The 22,134-nt window shown below is 35.0% G+C and overlaps 1 protein-coding gene across 2 annotated transcripts in view; it reads left to right on the top strand.

The window, feature by feature from the left end:
* FAT4 (FAT atypical cadherin 4) overlaps positions 1–22,134 on the top strand; it is a 173,051-nt gene that overhangs the window by 109,281 nt on the left and 41,636 nt on the right. The window contains exons 7-8 of one of the 2 annotated variants that reach the window (XM_047092173.1): positions 11,035–11,215; positions 21,574–21,824. In XM_047092173.1, the coding sequence (XP_046948129.1) occupies positions 11,035–11,215; positions 21,574–21,824 (432 nt within the window). The remainder of the gene's footprint in view (positions 1–11,034; positions 11,216–21,573; positions 21,825–22,134) is intronic. The other variant, XM_047092174.1, reaches the window with a different exon arrangement.

Below are 22,134 nucleotides of genomic sequence, written 5' to 3' on the forward strand. Positions count from 1 at the left end.
CGCTTAACCGACTGCGCCACCCAGGCGCCCCTACATACATTCTTTTAATGCAAGATTATTTTCTGCCCTCACCAGAAATTTTAGAGTCTGTGAGTCATTACTGTCTGCCACTACTCTTTCAGGGAACTGAATTAGTGTGTAAAAAACATTAAAACAAGGTGATATGACAATAGAGGGATGCTTGTTGTATTTCAGTGTGTAATATGGAAGGATTTTGAAAGAGAACTGTATATGAAACACTTTCAAATTAGAAAAATTTGACTTAAAATAATAATTTTATAGCCAGAGGACTTCTTGGAGATGAACCAGACCATTTTCTTTATATTTGAGATAAGAAAAGTGAGGCCTGGAATAATTAGGCAGTTTGCCAGAGCTTGAAGAATGAGACTGACAGAGTCAAGAACAATATCAAGGATTTCTGCCTGTCAACTGAGTTCTTGCTCATGTATACTGTATTTATGAATTAGGATCTGCTGACTCTCTGAATAACACAGATTTCCAAAAATGCAATTTTAATAAAGCTTTTCTTCTTATATGTTGTTCATTGTACTCTAATGAATAAGACATTTAACTGTTATTTTTATTTTTCCAAATACATTGAATCAAGTTCAAAATATTTTTAAGTGAAGCCAAATTAATTAGAATCAGTAATTTCAATATTGATCTTTTGAAAATAGGCTTAAATTTAGCCATTGTTCAATCTAAATTGCTAGGTAGGAGAAGATACAAAAAAATTCATTAGAATTTCCAGGTAGAAGATGAGAATATTATCAATGATCCCTGCCAGCTGTCATTTTGCATTTATTAAAATCAAACCATGAAGCTAATTTTTTAAGGTATTTATTTGTGTTTGTGTGTGTGTGTGTGTGTGTGTGTGTGTGTGAGAGAGAGAGAGAGAGAGAGAGAGAGCATGAATGGGGAAGGGGCAGAGAGAGAGGGAGACACAGAATGTGAAGCAGGCTCCAGGCTCTGAACTGTCAGCACAGAGCCCGGCACAAGGCTCAAACCCACAAACCACGAGATCATGACCTGAGCCAAGGTTGGATGCTTAACTGACTGAGCCACCCAAGCGCCCCCATGAAGCTAATTCAATAGACCTTATAAGTGAATTCTGACTACAGTCAATGAGATTCTTCTGCTTCTATAGGCTATATTAATGTGTAACAAGCATCTTGATATTGTGTTGTTATGAAGTTAATAAAGCAGGTTAAGTGGCACAGAGTGAGGAACTGGAGGATAGTATAGTCAAGAAAGTGAAATGTAGAAATCTAGGGAAACAGTGTTGCTGGCAGATGAAACAGCCCTGAGGCAAGGATGGAGTTGACCACACCCAGAGAACTGCAAGAGGTGCTGGATGGCTGGACAAGGGTGAAAAAAAGACAGTCTTGGAGGATGGAGGAAGCAGAAGCTAGATCACACAAATGTTTTAGGGCAGGGTAAAGAATTTTAATTTTGTTCAAACAAAGAGGTGAAGCCTTGTTAGGGTTTTGGACAGAGAGTGCCGAGAGATTTTGGAAAGATCTGGTTTCATAGAGAAGAGATCTGGCTTTGTAGTGGTGGTAAAGAGCAAGAGCAGAAATAGAGATGGTGGTTAAAGACCATGACAGCAATCCCTGAAGGAGATGATAGTATTTGGCATAAGGTGACGGTGTGGACGTAACGAGCTAAATATCTTATCCATTTTGAAGATAGAGCTAGTGGGACTCGATGATCGAATAGGAGGCGTGGGAAGTTAGGAAAACAGATGAATCAAACAGGAGTCCTAGAATATTTGCCTTAGAAATTTGGAGACAGGGAGATAGAAGAATTTTAAGATAAATTATCAAGAACTAATTTTTGGATATGGTATATTTTAGATATGAGATATCCAGTGGAGATGTCAGGGAGATATATATAAAAGTTTAGTTCTTAGAGAAGACATTGGGGTAGATACAACGTGAAAAAGTCATAAACTTTCCATTCCGTGAATTCTGAGGGCTTGTATGTGCCAGAATTTGTACTATATCATCTCATTTAATCTCATAATGGCACTGTAAATTAGACACTATTATTCCAATTTTATGAATTAAAAGAAAAAAAATAAAACTAAGCATTCAAGAAGATAAGCAACTTGGCTTAGCATGCAGCTGTTTTTCAGTGAAAATGGGATTTAAAACTGGTAACCCTGTCAGGGAAAACATTTCTAAACCATTATTCACTGCTTCCACATATTAGCTTGTCTACTGTGATATGTTTTGCATAGACCACATTTATAAGAATTTCCTTTCTTTGGATTAAATGTTATTTTTATATTTAAAAAAAAAACGCTTAAAAACCAAGTGGTTTTTAGCCATTAAAACAGCTTGCAAAATAAGAATATTCATAAATTTGAAATCAAAGGATTGATATTCTTCTTAAATCAGGAAATGCATGTCCAAGGGTTTTAGAAAGTGTAAAACAAGTGTTAGATATTTTTCTAGTATACAATATGTGTGATACACACATATGTACACATACAATGAATCAGTTGTGCTATGTGTGTATGTTGGCATTGAATTTGGAGGTGGGAAATTAATCAGTTCACAAATTAAATACATTATTCTTTATCTGTTCTTGGTCTAATATACAAAGGGATATAGAGATATTCTGTGTATAGATTAGACCAAAAAGTTTAGTTATGAAACATCTATGTGTCAGCATAACTAATAGGTCTGAGGGGAAAAGTTCAGTTATTAGCATTTCTAATTAAGGACATTTATCATATGACTGAAAGAAGGCCTAAACTTCATTCTTATGCAGGGATAGAAAATTACTTTTTAATGGAGGGGAAACATGATGCTTTTGCAAAAGTTGATTCTAAAAGCTAAAAGGGCTAATAACTATGCTTTATTTTCTTGGTGAAGATATGATGACATTTGAATGAATGCTATCTGTCATATTGTTTAAGCTGAGACAGTCATTGCATTATAAATGGCTCTATAATCAAAAGAGAGGTCAGAAATGTGGAATATGACATTTTACATTGGAAGATGGTTGTTTTTTAAATGTTCCAGAAAGATGGCATTTTGTCAGCATTATTTGTGGGAAAATGTTGAAGAAGAGCTTGCCTTGTGTGTTATGATGAACATTTTTAATAATGAAAATTGCTTGAAAGCTTTCCACAAGGCACCAGTGGTTCCGTAAGTCAGATAGAGCCAGGATTATCTTCAATTACAAAAAAATTAATTGTATTTAACTTGTTGTATATTTGCGTCTAAGGCAGTCTTGGTTATTTCCATCAGAGTTGCTGAAATAAATTTTTTCCACAAGTTACTGATCTCATAGGCTTTTGTTCAGCAATTCATGAATCAAACAGTATCCAAGCTAGTAGACAGAAAGAACCTTCACAGAGCTGTACAAGGCAAGAGATTTGTGTAGACCAGATAAGCCCTCTACAGCCCTGAACACACCTGATCTTGTCTTATCTCAGAAGCTAAGCAGGGTCTGGCCTGGTTAGTACTTCAACGGGAAGAACGAGGACATTATACAGGGCATTTGCTGATTGGTTAAAGCAAGGTTACTTTCCTTATAGGCATAAGGAAGACTTGGAGTGAGCTAAGGTAATTTGTGCTGAAGAGGCCGGTACTGGTTGGTTGACCTCTGTTTCTGGAGAACTGAGCACAGACAATTAAGTTCTGGTTTGCTGATGTGACGCTTAACATGAATGGGTCCATCTTGGGCCAAATATGCTTACTTTAACAAAATACTTGTCCTAGGATGAGAATTTTATTTCCAAAGTTGATAACAATTGTTTTACTTCCTCTTATTTCTAGTAAGACTTTGTACCATGTATGTTAGTGACATTATATTATTATAAATTATTTATTTACTTTTTTTTAAAACCAGGTACTCTTTAGTAAGAAAAATTCTTCCTACATAGAATTTCATTTGTATATTCACTAGATACAAATACAAAAACAAATGATTTAGCTTCTAAAATTGTTAAGTAAAAGCTAGAATTGTCATTATGTTGCATAGAATTAAAATTTAATAAAATAATTTCAGTGTAGATTTTATTTATTCGTGTAAGCTATAAATACGAGTGGACAAAGGACCCAACTTTGAAATGGATACAAACTATTTGCAATATTAAGGAAAATATTTATATGACTTAAAAGATAAACATTAAATGTCGTAAAAACTGACCTCACTGTGAGAATTTTTTTTTACCTTTTCAAAAAGTCTTTTCATTTTATCCTGATAAAGCATAATCATTTTGTAGTGTGTTTTGATCATTATTTCATAAATATATAATTAGATATTTTAACTAAGTAGGCAGGAGGCAAGTTGTGTTTAGCATTTGAGGTAGCCTTTAATGTTTCAGAGTTTCAACATGTATTGAGGATTTTCTTTTAAAGTCCTCTAAAAAGTAATTCCTCAAGACCTGCTTTTTGTGCAGGATAAAATATTTTGTTAACATTATATATTACTTTATAAAAATTTTAAATTGTGGCTATATATATATAACATAATTACCATTTTAATTATTTTAAGTGCACAATTCAGTAGCATTAAGTACATTCATATAGTTGTGTGACTTTTCAGTGTCATTTTCATAACATTATTAAATAGTTTCCCTTTTTTACTTATCACTTCTATTTAGTAAAAGAATTTATCAAGGAAATATGGTGTTTTTGGTAAAGATTCCTACAGCAATAATTTAAAAATCAAGTGTTATCTAAGAGTATATATACCTAATTTATATAAATATATTTGTAAAACTAATTAGCAGTAATAAATTACATTATAAATGTTATTTTTAAAATACACAGTTCCTGTTCTTATTTGAAAGGTTCCGTACTTATTTGCTTTATACATTTGCTGAATTCAAATTTAAATCTAACCACACAAGGTCTAATGTTAATATAGAACGGCTGAAATTTCAGTAGATTTTCAGCGGATGGCTTACTGTGAGAAAAATGTGTTTACTTCTTGGGAAAGAAAAAACAGAAGCTAATACTTTACTACAACAAACACACATCCAGAGGACCTATTCACCAAATGTTTGATGTCAAGAATGAAATCGGCTTTGTTGCAAAGCAACAGATTTTAGTGAAGCAAAAATTTTATTTCTGCAGAATAGTTTTTTATGTTTCATGAAAGTATGTTTAATTTATAAGGGTTAACATAAAAAAATGTAATCTGCCTGCAGTTTGAACTTTAATTACTCATTTAGACTCATTTATTACACTTACTAAAAATGTATTTTCTGATAGAGCAGTTGCTTAAAACTTTTTTCTTTTTAAATCTCATTTTAAATTAACTTGAACTTTATGTTGATGTATTTGAGCATATTAAGCCACCAGTGTTAAAAGCCAATATCCACTTAATCATTTTCCAAATTCAAAAATATAAAATATGACCCACACAGAGCATGAAACTACCATAGCATAATGGATTTTCAGAAGATTAAGTTGTAAACAGTCTCTGTGTGTGTGATTTATTTTCACACCCTTTTAAAAATGCTTTTCAGAATCATATGTATTGTTTGATATTTGCTCTAAAAATTTCAGAAGGTTTCTACCAATTTACTCATGTTTATTTTTACACTTATATATATATGTATATATATACATGTATACAGATGAATGTATACAATACATAAAATTATACAAAATGAAATTTGAAGTTCTTCTTATCTTCCAACTTATAAGTATATTTCAAATGTCCACCGCACCTCCTGGCCTCTATAATTATAAATTTCTGAGGCCTTGACCTTTTATTTTATCTGTACCTTCAACCCTTTTCATTGGCTCACTGTCATCTGTCAGGAGTCTGTGTCACTACATCCTGCCTCTTCTTTCTGATTGTGTCTGTTTTTCATAAATCAATCCAAGATGAAATTGAACAATCTTGCTCTATTACGCCACTGCCTATATAATTCATCATTAGCAGACCTATTCAAACTAAACATTGGTCCCTAGTATTCTGATTCTTCTGGGATTCAGTATTAATTGGGACCCTCTGTTTTTTAAGTAGTAGACTACCTCCAAAACGTTGACCTTTGTCTGCAGTTTTCTTCTCTGACCCCAGCCTTAGGCTAAGGCCTGTATTCCCAGATGTATATTTCTAGAAGTATTCTGTTCTTTGAACTTTCAGCCAGTCACTAGACCAGATTTCCATATAAAGAATCAGAGGAAAAGACTGCAGAATGAGAACAAAGTCTAATGGTATGCATTATGGGTTGACATAAAGATGAATTAAATAAAATTACTCCTGCTCTCTATTAGCTTATAACTTAATAGAGGATATGACAGAGTACATTGATAGTAATAATAATACAGAGTAAAACATCTATAGTAAGAATGGCATTGAGTTCAAAATTGGCTCTCTCTTTCCACTATGGCTGAATATAAATAAATTGCTTAAATTCTTTGAGTCTCAAATTCTTTATCAAAAAAAAAATAATACCTATTTTATGGAATCTGTATATTAAATGAGTAATACATATATAAATATATATATATATATACATGATCTCAAGTAATTGTTCAACAATATGTATATACAAATATATATGTATATATACATTTATATTTCAATTTATAGATAAAAATATGGGCTACATTTACACAGAATAATTAATATTTCAGTTTTTCGCATACTAATATTGAGGCTTTTTGGTAACTTGCAAGCAGAGACAACAGATAGTCGCATGTGTCAGCCTAGAGCCAACAGAGAGGTGTGGACTAAAGATAAAGTAACAGTAGGCATTGTGCTGCACTTCACAAGGGACATAACAAAAACTGTTAAGAAACAGGAACATAAGGATCCTAGACCACTTCCTCACATAGTTAAGAGGGAGAGAGTTTAAAGACAACCAAACACAGAAAAGCAACGATGAAAACATGGCTTCATCATTCAATTAGCAGATGAGAGAAGTGCTAAAATTTATGTGGGCCATCAACTAGGGAACTTGTGTCTTTCATCTGAGACCAGTGATGTAGAAATAAGATTTATGTGAAATCAGGGGCGTTCCATTTTTCTCCTTTGATTTCACTTTCCTGACTAAAGTTCAGAGGCAGTGACTTCCAGAGCTCACGCTATTAGTGGACAAGGATGAGATGGGATCTGGTTGTTTGGCGGTTAGGTCCCATTCCCAAGAATAAAAGTAAAACATATTGGAAGCAGAATTCAAATTTAGGGTTAATTAAATTTCAGTAAAAGACTTAGAAATTTAGAACAATGTGTTTGTAAGGTTTCCTTATAAAATTGAAAAAAGTAGATAAGACCTGCATGCACATCCTTTGGGGCAACAAGAAGGGGAGGCCACTGGAGAATTGTGGTTCATTCTGACAATTCTTGAAGAAAATAGGAAAAGAACCCTAAGTGCTTATAAACTGGGCTGTGGCAGCTACTAAGAGAAGCAAAGGGGACCCTTTGCTTGAGAAGAGCTCCCATGTGGATATGGGATCACCTATGGGGCTACTTCTCAAGCTGGGACCATCTTGCTGTCACTGGTGTGCTTTTAAAATCTTTTGGAAAATTAGGTATTCTCTGGTATGAAGACACTGAGATTGAACTTGCTGAATATTTTCCTGGGTAAACAATGTTTTTCTCTTTTTGCTTACTAATTCAGAAAACACATCAGCAACCATATTTATGTAGTTTAGAGACAAAGAAAGAAATCACATGTTCCTGACCAAATGAGTTAGTCATCATTTTATGTGGTTTTCCATATATGTGTCATCAGACACTTTAGAATACCAAGGATAAAACCTTTGCTTGGCAGTTACTGGGATACTTCTTAACAAGTCTAAGTATTGTTGATTAGAGAGCAATGGGCATACCAGAAATATTTAGGTCTTCTTTAAACTCTCACTGTAAAGTACCAAATTTTTTATCTTTAAATTTCCAATCAACATGTCCTCCACAAAGCTATGAAAGGTTTGAGAGCTAAGTGTCTCATTTTGTTACACTACAAGGGAATCATTAAGAAGAAAGGATGACTCAAAATATTTTCCTGAATAATATTATCATAGAGCTGAGTCAAAAGTTTCATTGGAGAATAAAAATCCTGAGAACTATAAAATTGAAATCTTTAATATTAAGAAAATGGACCTTCCTAATGTAAAGTTTTCATTTTTCTTGTGTCTAAAGCAAGTACAAGAACAAGGAATACATTTTAACTATATACCAGTCACTATCCTTAGCATGTTACATTTCCCTCAGTACCTCTTTGGGGTACGTTCTATGCTTATTATTCCCATTTTACAGAAAAGGAAACTGAGATTTAGTGAGTAGAGTTCAATGTCAGTAAACTATATAAAAGAGCCCTCCATATCCTCCTATCCTTTGCTTCTAGGGACTTGATTTAGTTATTCCCTCTCTCAATACATCCTAGTGTGCACACTGTCCTTCCCATGGCATCCTCTTTTGCCCACATGAAAACACAGTTATCCTTTACTTACCTTTTTTTTTTTAAATGTAACTAGTGGAAGAGATACCAACATGATGCAGATAATTAACTTCCATTTCACCAAATTGTACATAATTAAACATATATAAGAGATTTAGTCCAAACATTGATCATCAATGATACCCCTGAAGGTATTTAGTTAGCTTTAACATGACCCTTATGAGAAATTGAAAGTCTCTGACAGGAGTGCTGTCTCCAAATGCCCCACAAACTTCAACTGGCAAATAACTAGGGTCTATCACCTATGGACTTGGGGATTTTCTCCAACTTGTGTCTTATGTTGTTCTCTGGGCCCAGCTTGTTCAGAGTCCCAGCACATCTCGCTGAGTGGCACCAGTTCAGTCGCTAGCAACACCTTTCAGCTTTTTGCCAGTGGCAAACAGCTTCACATCCAAGTCCCATGGATTAAATTCCAGCTCTCTCACTATGTCTATGGCCTTGAAAAATCATTTAATCCAATTATCAGCTTTTTTAGACATATATTGGGGATAGCAGGGGTACTAACTGATGAGGATTACACAATGTAGTCTATGTAAACTTCTTAAACCAGTACTTGCCTACCTAAGGATATGATCATTATTAATATGTTGAGTGAGATCTTTAAAGTCTTATTTTGATGTGCTTCTCCAGTGTTTATAATACTTCCAAATCTATTTTGTGTATGAAATATTTGTGACATCATTTTACCATTATTAACATCAAGTGACTAGTGAAAAGGCAATTATACTCTTTTAGTAAGTTTATAATTAATTATACTTGTAAGCAATAGTAAAGACTAATTTTTGTTTCCTTTAATACAAAATCAAACATCTAAAAGGTGAGACTCTGGGGTGCCTGGGTGGCTCAGTCAGTTGTGTCCAACTTCAGCTCAGGTCATGAACTTGCGATTTGTGGGTTTGAGCCCTGCGTCGGACTCTGCTGACAGCTCAGAGCATGGAGCCTGCTTTGGATTCTGTGTCTCCCTCTCTCTCTGCCCCTCCCCGACTCATGCTCTGTCTCTCTGTCAAAAATAAATAAAAATTAAAAAAAATAAAAGGTAAGACTTTGGGAGTCATGAATTTAAAAATATGTTAATGGAAATGGAATGTTTAATATAAAATACTTTACTGAGAAAGATATATTTGGCAATAATTATCACCATGTAGCCTAAATTTAATGGCATAGATTTATGGGAGCAGTCATGCTTCATCACAGTGCCTAGCTCAACTGGTCATATGCATTTTCATCTCATGTAGAATTCAAGCTTCCTTGTATAGAGCACAGATATAACATCACTAAATCCATTGCATTCCATAATTTTCTAGTCTGTTTGTTCTAGTCTGATTTTGGTTCCTATATATTTGAGCATAAAAGCTCATTGGTTATAGGCCATCAGTAGTTACAATCTAAGAACGTAGAACAGGTTTAAATAGTAGTAAAGGAAATATCAGCAAATCACAGGATTACTAGAAAAAAAAATACTGGAAGGTTGTGAATCTCAACACCATTCTGTAAGGAGTAAAAGGGAACATCGTAGACATTTTACAGAGAAATGAATGAGTGAATGAATGGATGGCTTTTATTAAGAAGTGTTGAGTGCTAGAAATAAGTAGAATTTAAATTTCATATAAGGGTGAATAATTTTATGGAAAGTTTTAATATCTTAAACAAAAAAAGAGAGTATTCAGGGCTTTATTTTATTTTAGATAAACACAGTTAAACAGATCTCTATTGTTTCTATTTAGAGAGATTAAAGTTTGAAAACTGATTTTGAACATGCATCTAAAGACAGTTGATTTGACTTTTAGTTTTGGGACAACCCACAGAATGTAACCAAATATGGCTTCTGACCTTCACCACAAAGAGTCTGTTAACTTTGTGTAGTACGAACAGTGTATGCCAAGGTTTTCTTCAATGTTGGCTTTTCATTATATGCTGATAACAGAGCTGGAACAGGAAATAAAAAAAAATAATTGTTTCACATTTATATTAAATATTAAATAAATGTAACAAAAATAATTCCAAGTCAGCTCATCCACATAATGTTATTTCCACCAAGTGGAAGATCGTGGTTTTGAGATATAACTTGAAGCTTAATTTTTTTTTTCCTTTACAAACAAATATTAGTTGAGAATAGGGAATTTAAAGACCCAGAAACCCAAATTTTTGATATTAACATTGATAGTCACAGCTAGGAATTTAGTTTTCGTGCTTTGTCAGTTGGCCAGATATTCAATGCCCATGGGTATTCTCCAAATTTGGAGTGAGCTATTTTAATGCAATTTCAGAGAAACCAGCAGTGCCTCTTTTGTGGTGTTTAAATGATATTGTTGTGTTTTTCATTGCCGAATCAGCACGTTTCAAATAGAATAAGAGGTTGACATACTCTTTTTGTTCAATATCATCAGAAAAGATTTGAAATACCAGTTTATAAATGAAAATACTTGTCTTGTAACAAAATCAAAAAAACACTCAATCACTTGTAGCATTTAGAAATTTCACTTTGAGATGTTTTCTAAATTGTCTCCGGTAGTGTTATCTGTAACTAATTAATGTTAAATTTGCTGTTATCTTTGTTATTTATAAACATTAAAAACTTGATTTTCTTCTCCTTCTAGGATCCCCTGCCCTGACTGGAACTGGAACAATCAATGTCATCGTAGATGATGTCAATGACAATGTCCCTACTTTTGCCAGTAAAATGTATTTCACAACAATTCCTGAAGATGCACCCACTGGAACAGATGTTTTATTGGTAAATGCCTCAGATGCTGATGCCTCAACAAATGCAGTTATCAGGTCAGTACATTTTCCTTTGTAAACTTTGATTATTTTTTCATTAAACATTAGTCTTTGGACTAACTGAATATAATGCTTAATTTTGCTAGAAATTCTGTAACATTAACCCATAGCCTTATTATGTCCATGTACTGTTGAATAACTAACTATGGCTAAAATGAGGATTTAAACAATGATTTTACTTGTCATTCTAAAATTTTAATTACTTAGTTTTATTTATATTTTTATTTATCTCATGAATTTGTAGTCCATGTAGTTCATTTACAGGGCTGGGTTCACAGGGAGATTCTTCTGCTTCATGTGATTGACCGGTATCACTTAATGGTATTTACCTGGTAACTGGGCAGTCTTGAAGGTTCAAGATGTCTTCACTCAACGTCTGGTACTTCGGCAAGGATGATTGGAAGGTTGGGCTCTGCTGGCCCCCTGTCTCTGATCTTGTGGTCTCAGGGCTTCACAATATGGTTCTTTGGCAGGTAGCTGAAATGGGCTACATGGTAGCTCTGGGGTCCGAGAACCTCAGGCGAAATCTGCCAGTGCTCTTAAGGAAAAGTCCTAGAAGTGGTGTAGCATCACTTCCATAATACTTTGTCAAAGCAGCCATGACCTGCCTAGATTCACTGGGAGGAGAAATGCACCTCACCACTTGAAGAGGAATATCAAAGAATTTTGGCCATTTTTAACCCAGCCACTAGCCTCAATAAGAATATTTGTGTTTTCAAAGTTTAAAAACTTTCTGTTAATCTACTGAAACCCATTTAAAATGGAGAAAACAATATGGTACCTTTTTCAGAGACGATGTGAAAATGGTTGTGTTGTAACATTTGGTGGATCGAGTTGTGTGTCACCTTCTTCACTTCTTCCTATTATCAACAGTAAGAAATGAAGATTTCTAAGTTTTCCAAAGAAGAGTCTCAAAGACATAAATATTTCTTACCCACACAACATCCCTACCCTCTATAGGCTTATATAAGGTAAATTAGAGTAGGTCAGATGGCTGTGTAATGGATCAGAAAAGAGAATCTGAGTGTTCTGAGGAGTTATCAGTAAAAGGAGGCCTATGAATGTTGATTCTGTGATGATTTGGTTAGTGATTTATTTTGTTTGTTACTAATTTCCTATTTATAAAATCACTTTGGGAAACTGCTATTAAGTAGTCTCTTCCTGCTGACAGAGGTGACTGAGGTATATAGAAGACCTCAAGCTATTTTTCATTTAATAAACATGCATTGAGTTTTTAGTATGGGTAACAAGACAAAGTTTCCACTTTCTTCGAGCCGGCATGCTTTGTGAGGTAGATAGGCAATTTAATATGAAATAAAGAAGATTACTTAATATGGTGAATGCAGCCTTGAAAATAAAATAGGCTTATATAACAAGAGAGTGACAAGGGACTGTTAGGTATGGTATGGTGACTTCTTTATGGAAGTGACCTTTAGGCTGAAGAACTGGGCTGTGGAATTTAAGTAAGCATGGTGCATTTAACTAGGAAGTTTTGTGAGTGTGGACCAGAGTGAGAACAGGCTCAGAGAGGTAGGCAGGGGCCAAATCATGTAGCCCATACAAGGGCTCCTAGGTCATGGTAAGAAATTGAGATATTAATTAATTAATTTATTTATTTATTGAAATTCTTAAAATCATTTATGTGATAAACTATTGGAGTATTTCAAACAGGGGCCAAAATAAACTGATCTGTTTGGATTGGGTTAGAGGCAGGACTGTAGAAAGAAGCTATTAGAAGAGAAACCAGTGAGACCATTCAGGTGTTAATTAATATACTGATTCAAACAAAAGGTGGAGTGTCCTTGTACTAAGGTGGAAAAATGAAAATTGAATGAATGTATTTGGAAAAACATTTGAGATTGTAAGTGGAACTAAAAGAAAGAGAGAAATCAGAATGGCCATCTACTAAGTTTTTGGCTGAACACCTGGGCAGATGGTGGTACCATTATGGGTAGCATTGGAGGAGAAACAGGCATGGGGGAAACCAGGAGTTCTTACTTGAATCCAATTTGAAGTGACTACTAGTCATTCACATGGGGATATCAGTTGGGACATTAAAACTACGAGTGTGAAGCTTAGGTTTGCATCAGGGCTGTAGATACAGATTTGAGAATCATCAATGCTCACAGCACATATAAAACCAAGGCACTGAATAAGAACACTTTAGGAGAGAGAATAGAGAAATAAAAGGGGGGCAGGAATGAGTCTTCTGGAATTCTCCTAACAGTTGATAAGCACGTTTAGAAGGAAGAGTCACCTAGGGAGCTAAGCAGTTCTGACCAGAGATATACAGAAGGAAATCCAGAAGAGAATGGACACTGACATGCACTATAAGAGGAAAGGCTATGCATGAACTTCTTTCAGAAGCTGGGACCTACTTCCAGGCAAAGAGCTGAATTTTAAGAGGCTTATACAGTCAAATCATTAAGGATGGAGAAAACTTCTGCCCAAGGTCATAGTTATATGCTTTTGGCTCACTGTGCTTAGTACCACTTGGAGAAAGGCAGGTACAACCTAACTACTTCCTGGCATGAACCTCAAAAAGGCAGTAAATACAACCTCCTTCAATTGTCCTACACCAAAGCATAGGAATAATGGAATCTGTACCCTAAGAACTAAGTCTTTAGCTTTGTGGTAAGAACACAGCCTTGAGAATGAAGCTGGGTGGAATGGAATCCTGACTCTCCTTTTAATTGTGGGGCAGTTTATTGAACATTTCTGGGCATCAGTTTTTTTCTTATCAATGTAATAGGTATACTACATAATAAAAGTGACTTTATGGAATTGTTGTGAGGACAAATAAAATACTTTAACAGTTCTAAGTGAACTGCTTAGAATAATGTTAGAACAAAAATTACTCAATATCCATCAACCCATACTGTCCCAATATATGCAAAGCACTTTTCCCTTTTCTTGCCATCTGTTAGTGCTCAGTAAGTTTGTGACAATTTTGGAAGAGATGTCCTATCCATTGTAGTGTTATAGTCTAATAAATATTTATCTGCCATGCCAAGGAGTCCTTCTCTAAAGATAAAATATAGAGTATGACAAATCAGTAGCATAACTATTCCCATCTGAGATGTTTCAATTGCTGCAACAATTGTGAAGCTGTGTGCTTACAAAATCAATGAGTGCTGGAATAAAATGCTATGATGGTATGCTATTTTCTTCTAGCGTATGTCAAAGTTTCACTGCTACATGTGATCTTACATTTGTGGGCAATGGTGATCAATGGAAAGTTGGTCTAGGAAATCCTGTCAATATTTCCAGAGTGTTTTACACAGTTGTATTGGTAGCTTTGAAATGATTGTTTTGATTTTTGGTTGTTTGGTTGACTGGTTGAATATTTTTCCTCCTTTAATATGAGAGAATTAACTTTATACTTTTACATGCCCTGAAATCTATAAAATGCATATGCAAAAATCTTTAAATGACTACATTGACTGTCATAAGTCAGATAATATAAAAATTGAAGCTATTTTTATTTTGTAAAATTATTAAATTCACTTTTAAATTAACTTAGGACAGACAATTATTACAGCTTAAATTTAAAATACTTTCATAGGTAAAATAAGTAGTGATGCCAACCTAAACCTTATTTACTCTGGCTTCATATCTTTTTAATGGAATATAATACACTTTTATATTAGGTGTTAATTGCTCCTTGCTATGCATAGAATCTGGGGCAAACCCATTCTCCTGGTTAGCAGAGCTATTTTATATTAATTTTATGTTGCTTATTTAAATATTACAGTGTAAGTCATTTACCCAACTACTTGTGGGCTCTCTAATAGCACAACCTGTTATGTGTCATATATTGTTACTTTTCCCTTATAGTCTACCATAATCTTACACACAGCAATCGCCCAACCAATACTTATTTATATTTTTCATTCTACCCATTTGATAAAACTATAGATTTGTATGGATGGTGAGTTATACCCTTTATTTCACTTTTAATATTTCCCCTCTGGTAAACTAGACTGCATTAATTCCTAGTCTTTGTCTAGTTTACATATTTGCTTCCCAGACCGACACTCATTCCAAAGTTAGCTTTTAAGGAAATGTATCCCTTTTTATCCCAACTGGACCAAATCTCCATTTAAACCTTATTTCTAATTTTATGTCATAGCAGTGGGGAAACTTACAAAATTGTATTGACAGGGTCAACATTCAAAGGCAAGTCCCTTACTCTGTGCTCTTCATGCCATCCCATTTAACTTCCTCCACATCTTTAATTTAACAGTTTTTGCATTTCTCTCTTAAATCTTCAAATCATCCCTCTTCCCCGAATCATGTATTTATCCCTATGGAAACCCTCAGAATATCTGGTATTGAATGCTGGTTTTTTTATTTACCTACCATGACTTAGAAAAGTCATGTTCGTGTCTCTAAGGCTCAGTGTATCCATCAGTAAAAGTGGAGATAAGAATTGTTATTTTATAATTTGTGAGAGTTAAATATATATTGATCACCTACTATGTGCCAAGTAGTATATATGTCATCAGTTAATATGCATAAATGTCTCTCATACAATTATCAGGACCCAAAACTCGTTAAATTAATGTTTTTTTCTTGTTAATCTTCTTATATCTATTTTATTCCTAGTATAGTCTTCCTTTCACAACATTTGCACCATAGTCGTGACTGACACCTAAATAAATGCATTGAATGAATGATTCCAATATTCTTAGAACTGCTGGTTTGCACTCACTTTTTTTTTTATATCACACTTTTGACCCAGACTGGGTCATTATCTCACAGTTTTCTCCAGCCATTTTTTCCCAAAAATCTTCCAAGTGGTTTGTCTCCTCCATTGATCTATAAAAAAATAATCTATCCAAAGATTCTGCTGAAATTTACCAAGTTCAGTGACTTTTTCTGAGTCTTTATTTTCCTGTACCTTTTGCAATATTTGCACCACAGATCATCCTTTCTTTTTAACCTTTTTTTTTTCTCGTCAGTGTCTATGGAAATGTTATCTCTTATTTCTCACTCTGCATCTCTGACCACACTTTCTAATTTACCTTCTAATCTCCTCTTTCTCTCTTTGCAAAGTAATTTAGATATTGCCCATCATATTTTTCTCAGTCCTTTTTTTTTTCTTTTTTTGGTGTGTGTGTGAGAGCAAAAGTGTGAGAGAGCAAGAAAAGTGAGAGAGCGTGAACTAGAGAGAGAAGGAGAGGGAGAATATTTCATTTTCACAGCTGCAACCACCCAGAAAACTATGCAGATGCCTCTAAATCTGTAGTATTGATTCCGACTCCATCCCAGAGATACCCTTCCTGTATTTCTAACTCTGCAGGTGACATCTCTACCTGGAGGATCTGCTGGCAGCAGGAGCACAGCATATCAGAAGCTCCTAACTTTCCTGTTTCTCATCTTGGCATTCTGCTTTCTCTTAATGGTGTTGTCTTGCTTTTTTTCATCGATGTTGGATAGCCAGGGGTCACCCTCTCCCCCTATACTCAGTCAGTGGACAAGTTCTCATGTTTCTTCCTTACTAAGGCCTCTGGCACCCATTCTCTTCTGTGCATTTTTCCTGCCAAGATTCTAGTTCAATCCACAATTACATCATGCCTGGACTATTATAATAAAAATTAACTTTCTTCCCTGACTCTGGTTTCTAATCTCTATACTACCCTGTACTGTATAATTTTGAAGCCCTCACTATGTCCTGGGCACTTTAAGTTCCAAGGAGTTAGGACCTCCAGCCACCGCAAGGAGAACAGTTCAGTATAGGAGATAATTTTGTAATCTTGAAATTATAGTACTTTGCAACAAGTATAGTTTAAGCACAGAATGGGTGGAAAGAATAGCATACTTGATGCTGTTCGAAGAAATCAGTAGAAGCTTCAAGTACTTGATGATTTCTGAAAGACTGAGAAGTAGCTTATCACAAAATAAGGGATGACAGACCTTCTAGGCAAAGACAACAACAGCCACAAAGGCAAAGGGCTCTGCAGAAGCATGTTATCAGAGAAGCAAAGCGATTCATTATGGTCAGTGTGGATTAGGAATGGGCTTTGTATATCATATGAAAAAAGTCACACACCTTTCTGTGTCTAATGGGAGAAACAACTGAAGTGTTTGAGCTGGGCAATCACACGACTAGTTTACATTTTATGATGATTGATCTCTCAGTACTGTAGGAAGTAGTCTGGATGAAGCAAAGCCTGAGTCAGTGAATGAAAGAGCAACGGCAGTAATATGAACCAGCTTGGGCGTTCAGTGGCTCAGCTTTAACAGTGATACTCCCTTCCTCAAAATCCTTCAACTTCCAGTTTGCATGTGGCATAATGCCCAGGCTCCATATTCCAGTCACTCCATAAATGACCCCAGCGTCTTCCCGAGCTTATTCTGCACAAACCCTCAACATATAGCCAAACTTTCAGCCTCACTGGATCACTTTCTGCCCCTGGGAAAAGGATCTGTGCTTTCCCAAGCTTTATGGCTTTGTTCGAGTTCTTCTGTATCCTAGATCCAGGTTCTGCAAATGGCAATCTGTAGGCTAAACCTGCATTTGTAAGTAAAGTTGTATTGGGATATAGCCATGCCCATTCATGTATGTATTGTCTGCGGCTGCTTTTGTCCTGCAACAGCAAGCTGAGTATTGCAACAGAGCTCTTATGGCCTGCAGAGGCATATTGACTAGCAATGGCCTTTTAAGGAAAAAAATTTGCTGACTCCTGACCTAGACCACCTTTCTCCCTTTTCACCACTATTGCAAGATGGGTAGCTCCTTTAAAGCTTAGCTTAACTTTAGCCTTCTTCACAGAAAGCTTTCCTTTAATCAATCACTCCAGTCAAAAGTGGTCTCTGTCTTTCGGATAACTAGAGCAATACTTCTACTTGAATATACTGCCTTGTTTTGTATTTCTCTCTTTCTTCCATTCAGGATGTAAGCTTGAGGACAGGATTTTCACCTACTTCTCCAAGTGTCTATCAATTAGTCCACCTATCCATTTGACTAAACATGTAGATGGATTATAATAGATTATATATGATAGACTATTATATTATAATTGAATATGTGTATATACTCTGTTATGTGTGTAAAACTGAACTTTTAATTCTCATCATGTACCAATTACAATACCAAGTGCATTTCATATGAAATAACATTTAATGCTCCAAAGTACTAAGTGAAAGGAACGTATATGTGATCAACACTTTATAAATGGAGAGAAAAGGCTTAGAAAGAAGGAATTTTATGAATTGAAGTGTTAGAAGTGAGATAAAAATTCATGTCCAAGTGAATTGTGTTTCAAAGTGCACACAATTTAATACAGAAACTGAATTATTGTATTCTCGCAACATAAAACACAGTGCTTTATGCTCCTAGTAGATGTCAGGAAGAGGCAAAAAAAAAAAAAAGATTAAAAAATCAAATTGTGATATTTTACCTTTAAAAGTGCAAAAGTGATTTAGATTTTAGGTAACAATGATGTCAGTCTATGCCCATAATTTGAAACAGTAATTTCTTATTCTTGAATCTGCAAATAAATATTTGTTGATTTGCACCGAGCCAAATCAATGGAAACCAATTCTACATTGATACACACCTTGAGCACTAGTTCCTTTTAGTCTTAGCAAGCAGGTGCAGCATTTCTTGCCTTCACTCCAGCTGAGTTTTACCTTCTTTATACTGTAGTATGATAGAACAAGTGGGTGTTGAGTCCTAAAGACTAGATTTTCAAATTCAAAGTGTAGATTGACCTGTTGTAGATAGTGTGCTTTGTTGTGCAAGTGTATTGGTCTCTCTTAGATTCAGATTCATTATCTATAAAAAATCCAAAACAAAACCAAAATGTCAGGATTGTTTCCAACCTAAACGAGAGCATATATAAAGTGCCTTGTAGCCTGTGCTCAGTACACAATAAGGACACGGTAAGATGCTGCAGAGCTTTAAACCCCAGCATAGATGTTCAGGTGTGAAAGGACAGCACAAAACCCAATGTGATAAAGTTAATATCCATAAAAGAAATTTTGGACCGAGAAGGAGGAAAGATCTTCACGAAGGGATGAGAACTAAACCAGGATTCAAGTGGTAGAGGAAAGGCAAACCTGGGCATATTATCTTGAACGTCTATCCACTTATAGAGCCACTTGTGTCCCTTCTATATGTGTGTGTTTTTTAACTTACAAGTATATATCAGATAAAACTGATATTGTAGATATTATGAGGCATTTACAGAATACTTCATATGTAAAATAGACTTTTTGGAGGGCTCCTGGGTGGCTCAGTAAGTTAAGCATCCAACTTCAACTCGGGTCATGATCTCACAGGTCACGCATCGAGCCCTGTGCTGACAGATCAGAGCCTGGAGCCTGCTTTGGATTCTGTGTCCCCTCTCTTCTCTGCCCCTCCCAATCTCTGTCTCTCTCTCTGTCTCTCAAAAATAAATAAACATTAAAAAATTTAAATAGACTTTTGATACACTTCAGAATTAGGTAAAGTCTAGGAAAAAAAATCACATACTAGTGTGACAGTTTATTTTTAATGTTTAAAAATAGTAAAGATATTAATTACTTTTAAATAGAGAGGCTCCTGGGTGGCTCAGTCGGTTGAGCATTCGACTTCAGCTCAGGTCATGGAATCGTGGTTTGTGAGTTCGAGACCCGCGTCGTGCTCTGTGCTAACAAATAGCTCAGAGCCTAGAGCCTACTTCAGAACTCACATCATTTGCCTTTCAACATGTTGCTCTTCCTAATACATCACAGTCTGGTCATAGACAAATATCCAAATCTAAATTTTCATGCATTTCTCATCATTTTAACTTTATTTGTATTTGTGAATAATTGAGGTAATATTTAATCAATCCCTGAACTTTGCTGTCACAAAGCTGTAAAAAAGTTTGTGGTGCTATGAGTTATGAATTGCTCTTTTTCCCTGTTTGATAGTTTCTACATCTACTGATAGACACAAGGTTTCTCAGAATAAGATGACACAATTCGCATAATTCAGGTTCTTACAGAATTTATTGAAAGGGTAAAATAATTTGATTATTTCATAAGTCCTGATTTTATAACTTTAAGAATTCACTTATAAACCTGTGATATTTTTATTTTGATAAAGGGAATAGATATCTACTGTATAAAGGCAGTAATTATACTTCATAAAGAGTCACTTCTGGTCCAGGAAATGCTATTCTCATTTACTGCTAATCCTGGCATGTGAATATGCCAAAATGTATTGAAAGTCTGAGTGATATCAAGTACTTTGTAAATACTGAAGTCATTTCTCAGCCAAACGCCCCCTGTACCTTTTTTTTTCTATTTTGTTATCATTCGATAGGACTTCTCCTTTTTAAAAATATCAGCTCCCGAGTAGTTCATTATTTCTCTAAAAAGGATAAAATTGCTGAATGTTAGTTTTGAACTGTGAGCTCAATAGGAGGAATGCCCATTCCACTTACTGCAATGTAGGCCTTTTTCTACTGTTAGATATACTTGCTGTTGCTTTGTTTTCATGGGCACAAACCAAACTATAGAAACATGCATTTAATTCTAACAAGGCCATTTCTTTGTTAGTCTAAAGGAGAAGACTTTTAAAGACATCCATTTCCTTGCCACCCTCCAACTCTAAAAACAATGGACCATAGACAGTTTCTGAACCTTCAAGCTTAGCTACTTCTTTTCTAGTTGATCTCTGAGGAATATACAGATAGCTTTCTCTTCATAAAGAAGAGAGAAGGTGTTCTCAGAGGAAACTCCTGCCTATTAACCAATCTGGTTAGCATCAGAATATCCATGAAAATGTCATACCTCTCCTGACAACAAGAAAGAAAAGCATAGCCATATGAGGAATGACAAATGAGAGAATTAGTAAGCAGGAATGTCTCTGTATAAATAATCAGTTCTTTAGTTGTTCTGGGTAGGCGGCGGATGTCAAATACAGTGTTTTTTGTCTTTAAAAAATAAGATCTTCAACTGATCTTCTCTGGTTTATTATGGTACACAGCAGAAAAGTAATTTTTAGATTCATTTAACAGATGTTCATTTGTGATCCTGGCCACTAACCGCAATATTAGAGCGAGGCCCTGATTTATGCCTTAAGGTTCACTTATTTATAACACAATAGTCTTCTGGGTATATTTTGGGGACTTGCATGATCCAAAAAATCCAGATATCTTGTGAGGACCTGCTTGAGCTCACTGGACATCTCACAGTAAAGATTGTCAATGTGATACATAAAATTTGAAATATTTATCTTCTAGCCATATTCTTTAATTGTTGTATGATTGTACTTCTAATGATTTGTTTTAACATTTCTGCCTCAGTTTTTGAATTGTAGTGAATAGATGCTGCAGTATGAACACCAGAAAAAATATGCCCATCTCTGTTCTCTTTAGTTATAGAATCATTGGTGGAAACTCTCAGTTCACCATCAACCCATCCACAGGACAAATCATCACAAGTGCATTACTAGACAGGGAAACAAAAGAGAATTACACTTTAGTTGTGGTCTCCAGTGATGCTGGATCCCCGGAGCCTCTTTCCAGTTCTGCCAGTGTGCTTGTCACTGTGACTGATGTCAATGACAACCCACCAAGATTTCAACATCACCCATATGTCACACACATCCCGTCTCCTACTCCTCCAGGTAATCAAGCCAACTCTGAGGTGTCATGGATAAATGCAATCTATACATTGGACGTTTTCTATAAACATATTTTTGTTACTTTTATATGAATATTTCTGATACAGCTTAGCTTCATAGATCCTCTAAATTCAACTTGTTTTGACTAACGAAACTGAAGGAATGTTGAATCTTCATAAATGATTTTTTTTTTAATTTTAGACCGATTGTGTTTAAGATTTTATAGTTGCTACATCTTTCCTGGTACTGTTTCTTAATATAATTTGAATATTTTCAAATGATTAAAAGAGTCACTTCATAGTCAAGAAGGGTT

The sequence above is a fragment of the Lynx rufus genome, unplaced genomic scaffold (genome assembly GCF_022079265.1).
Source record: "Lynx rufus isolate CCGP_SWC_20201006 ecotype Redwood Valley unplaced genomic scaffold, mLynRuf1.p SCAF_3, whole genome shotgun sequence".
Taxonomy (NCBI): domain Eukaryota; kingdom Metazoa; phylum Chordata; class Mammalia; order Carnivora; family Felidae; genus Lynx; species Lynx rufus.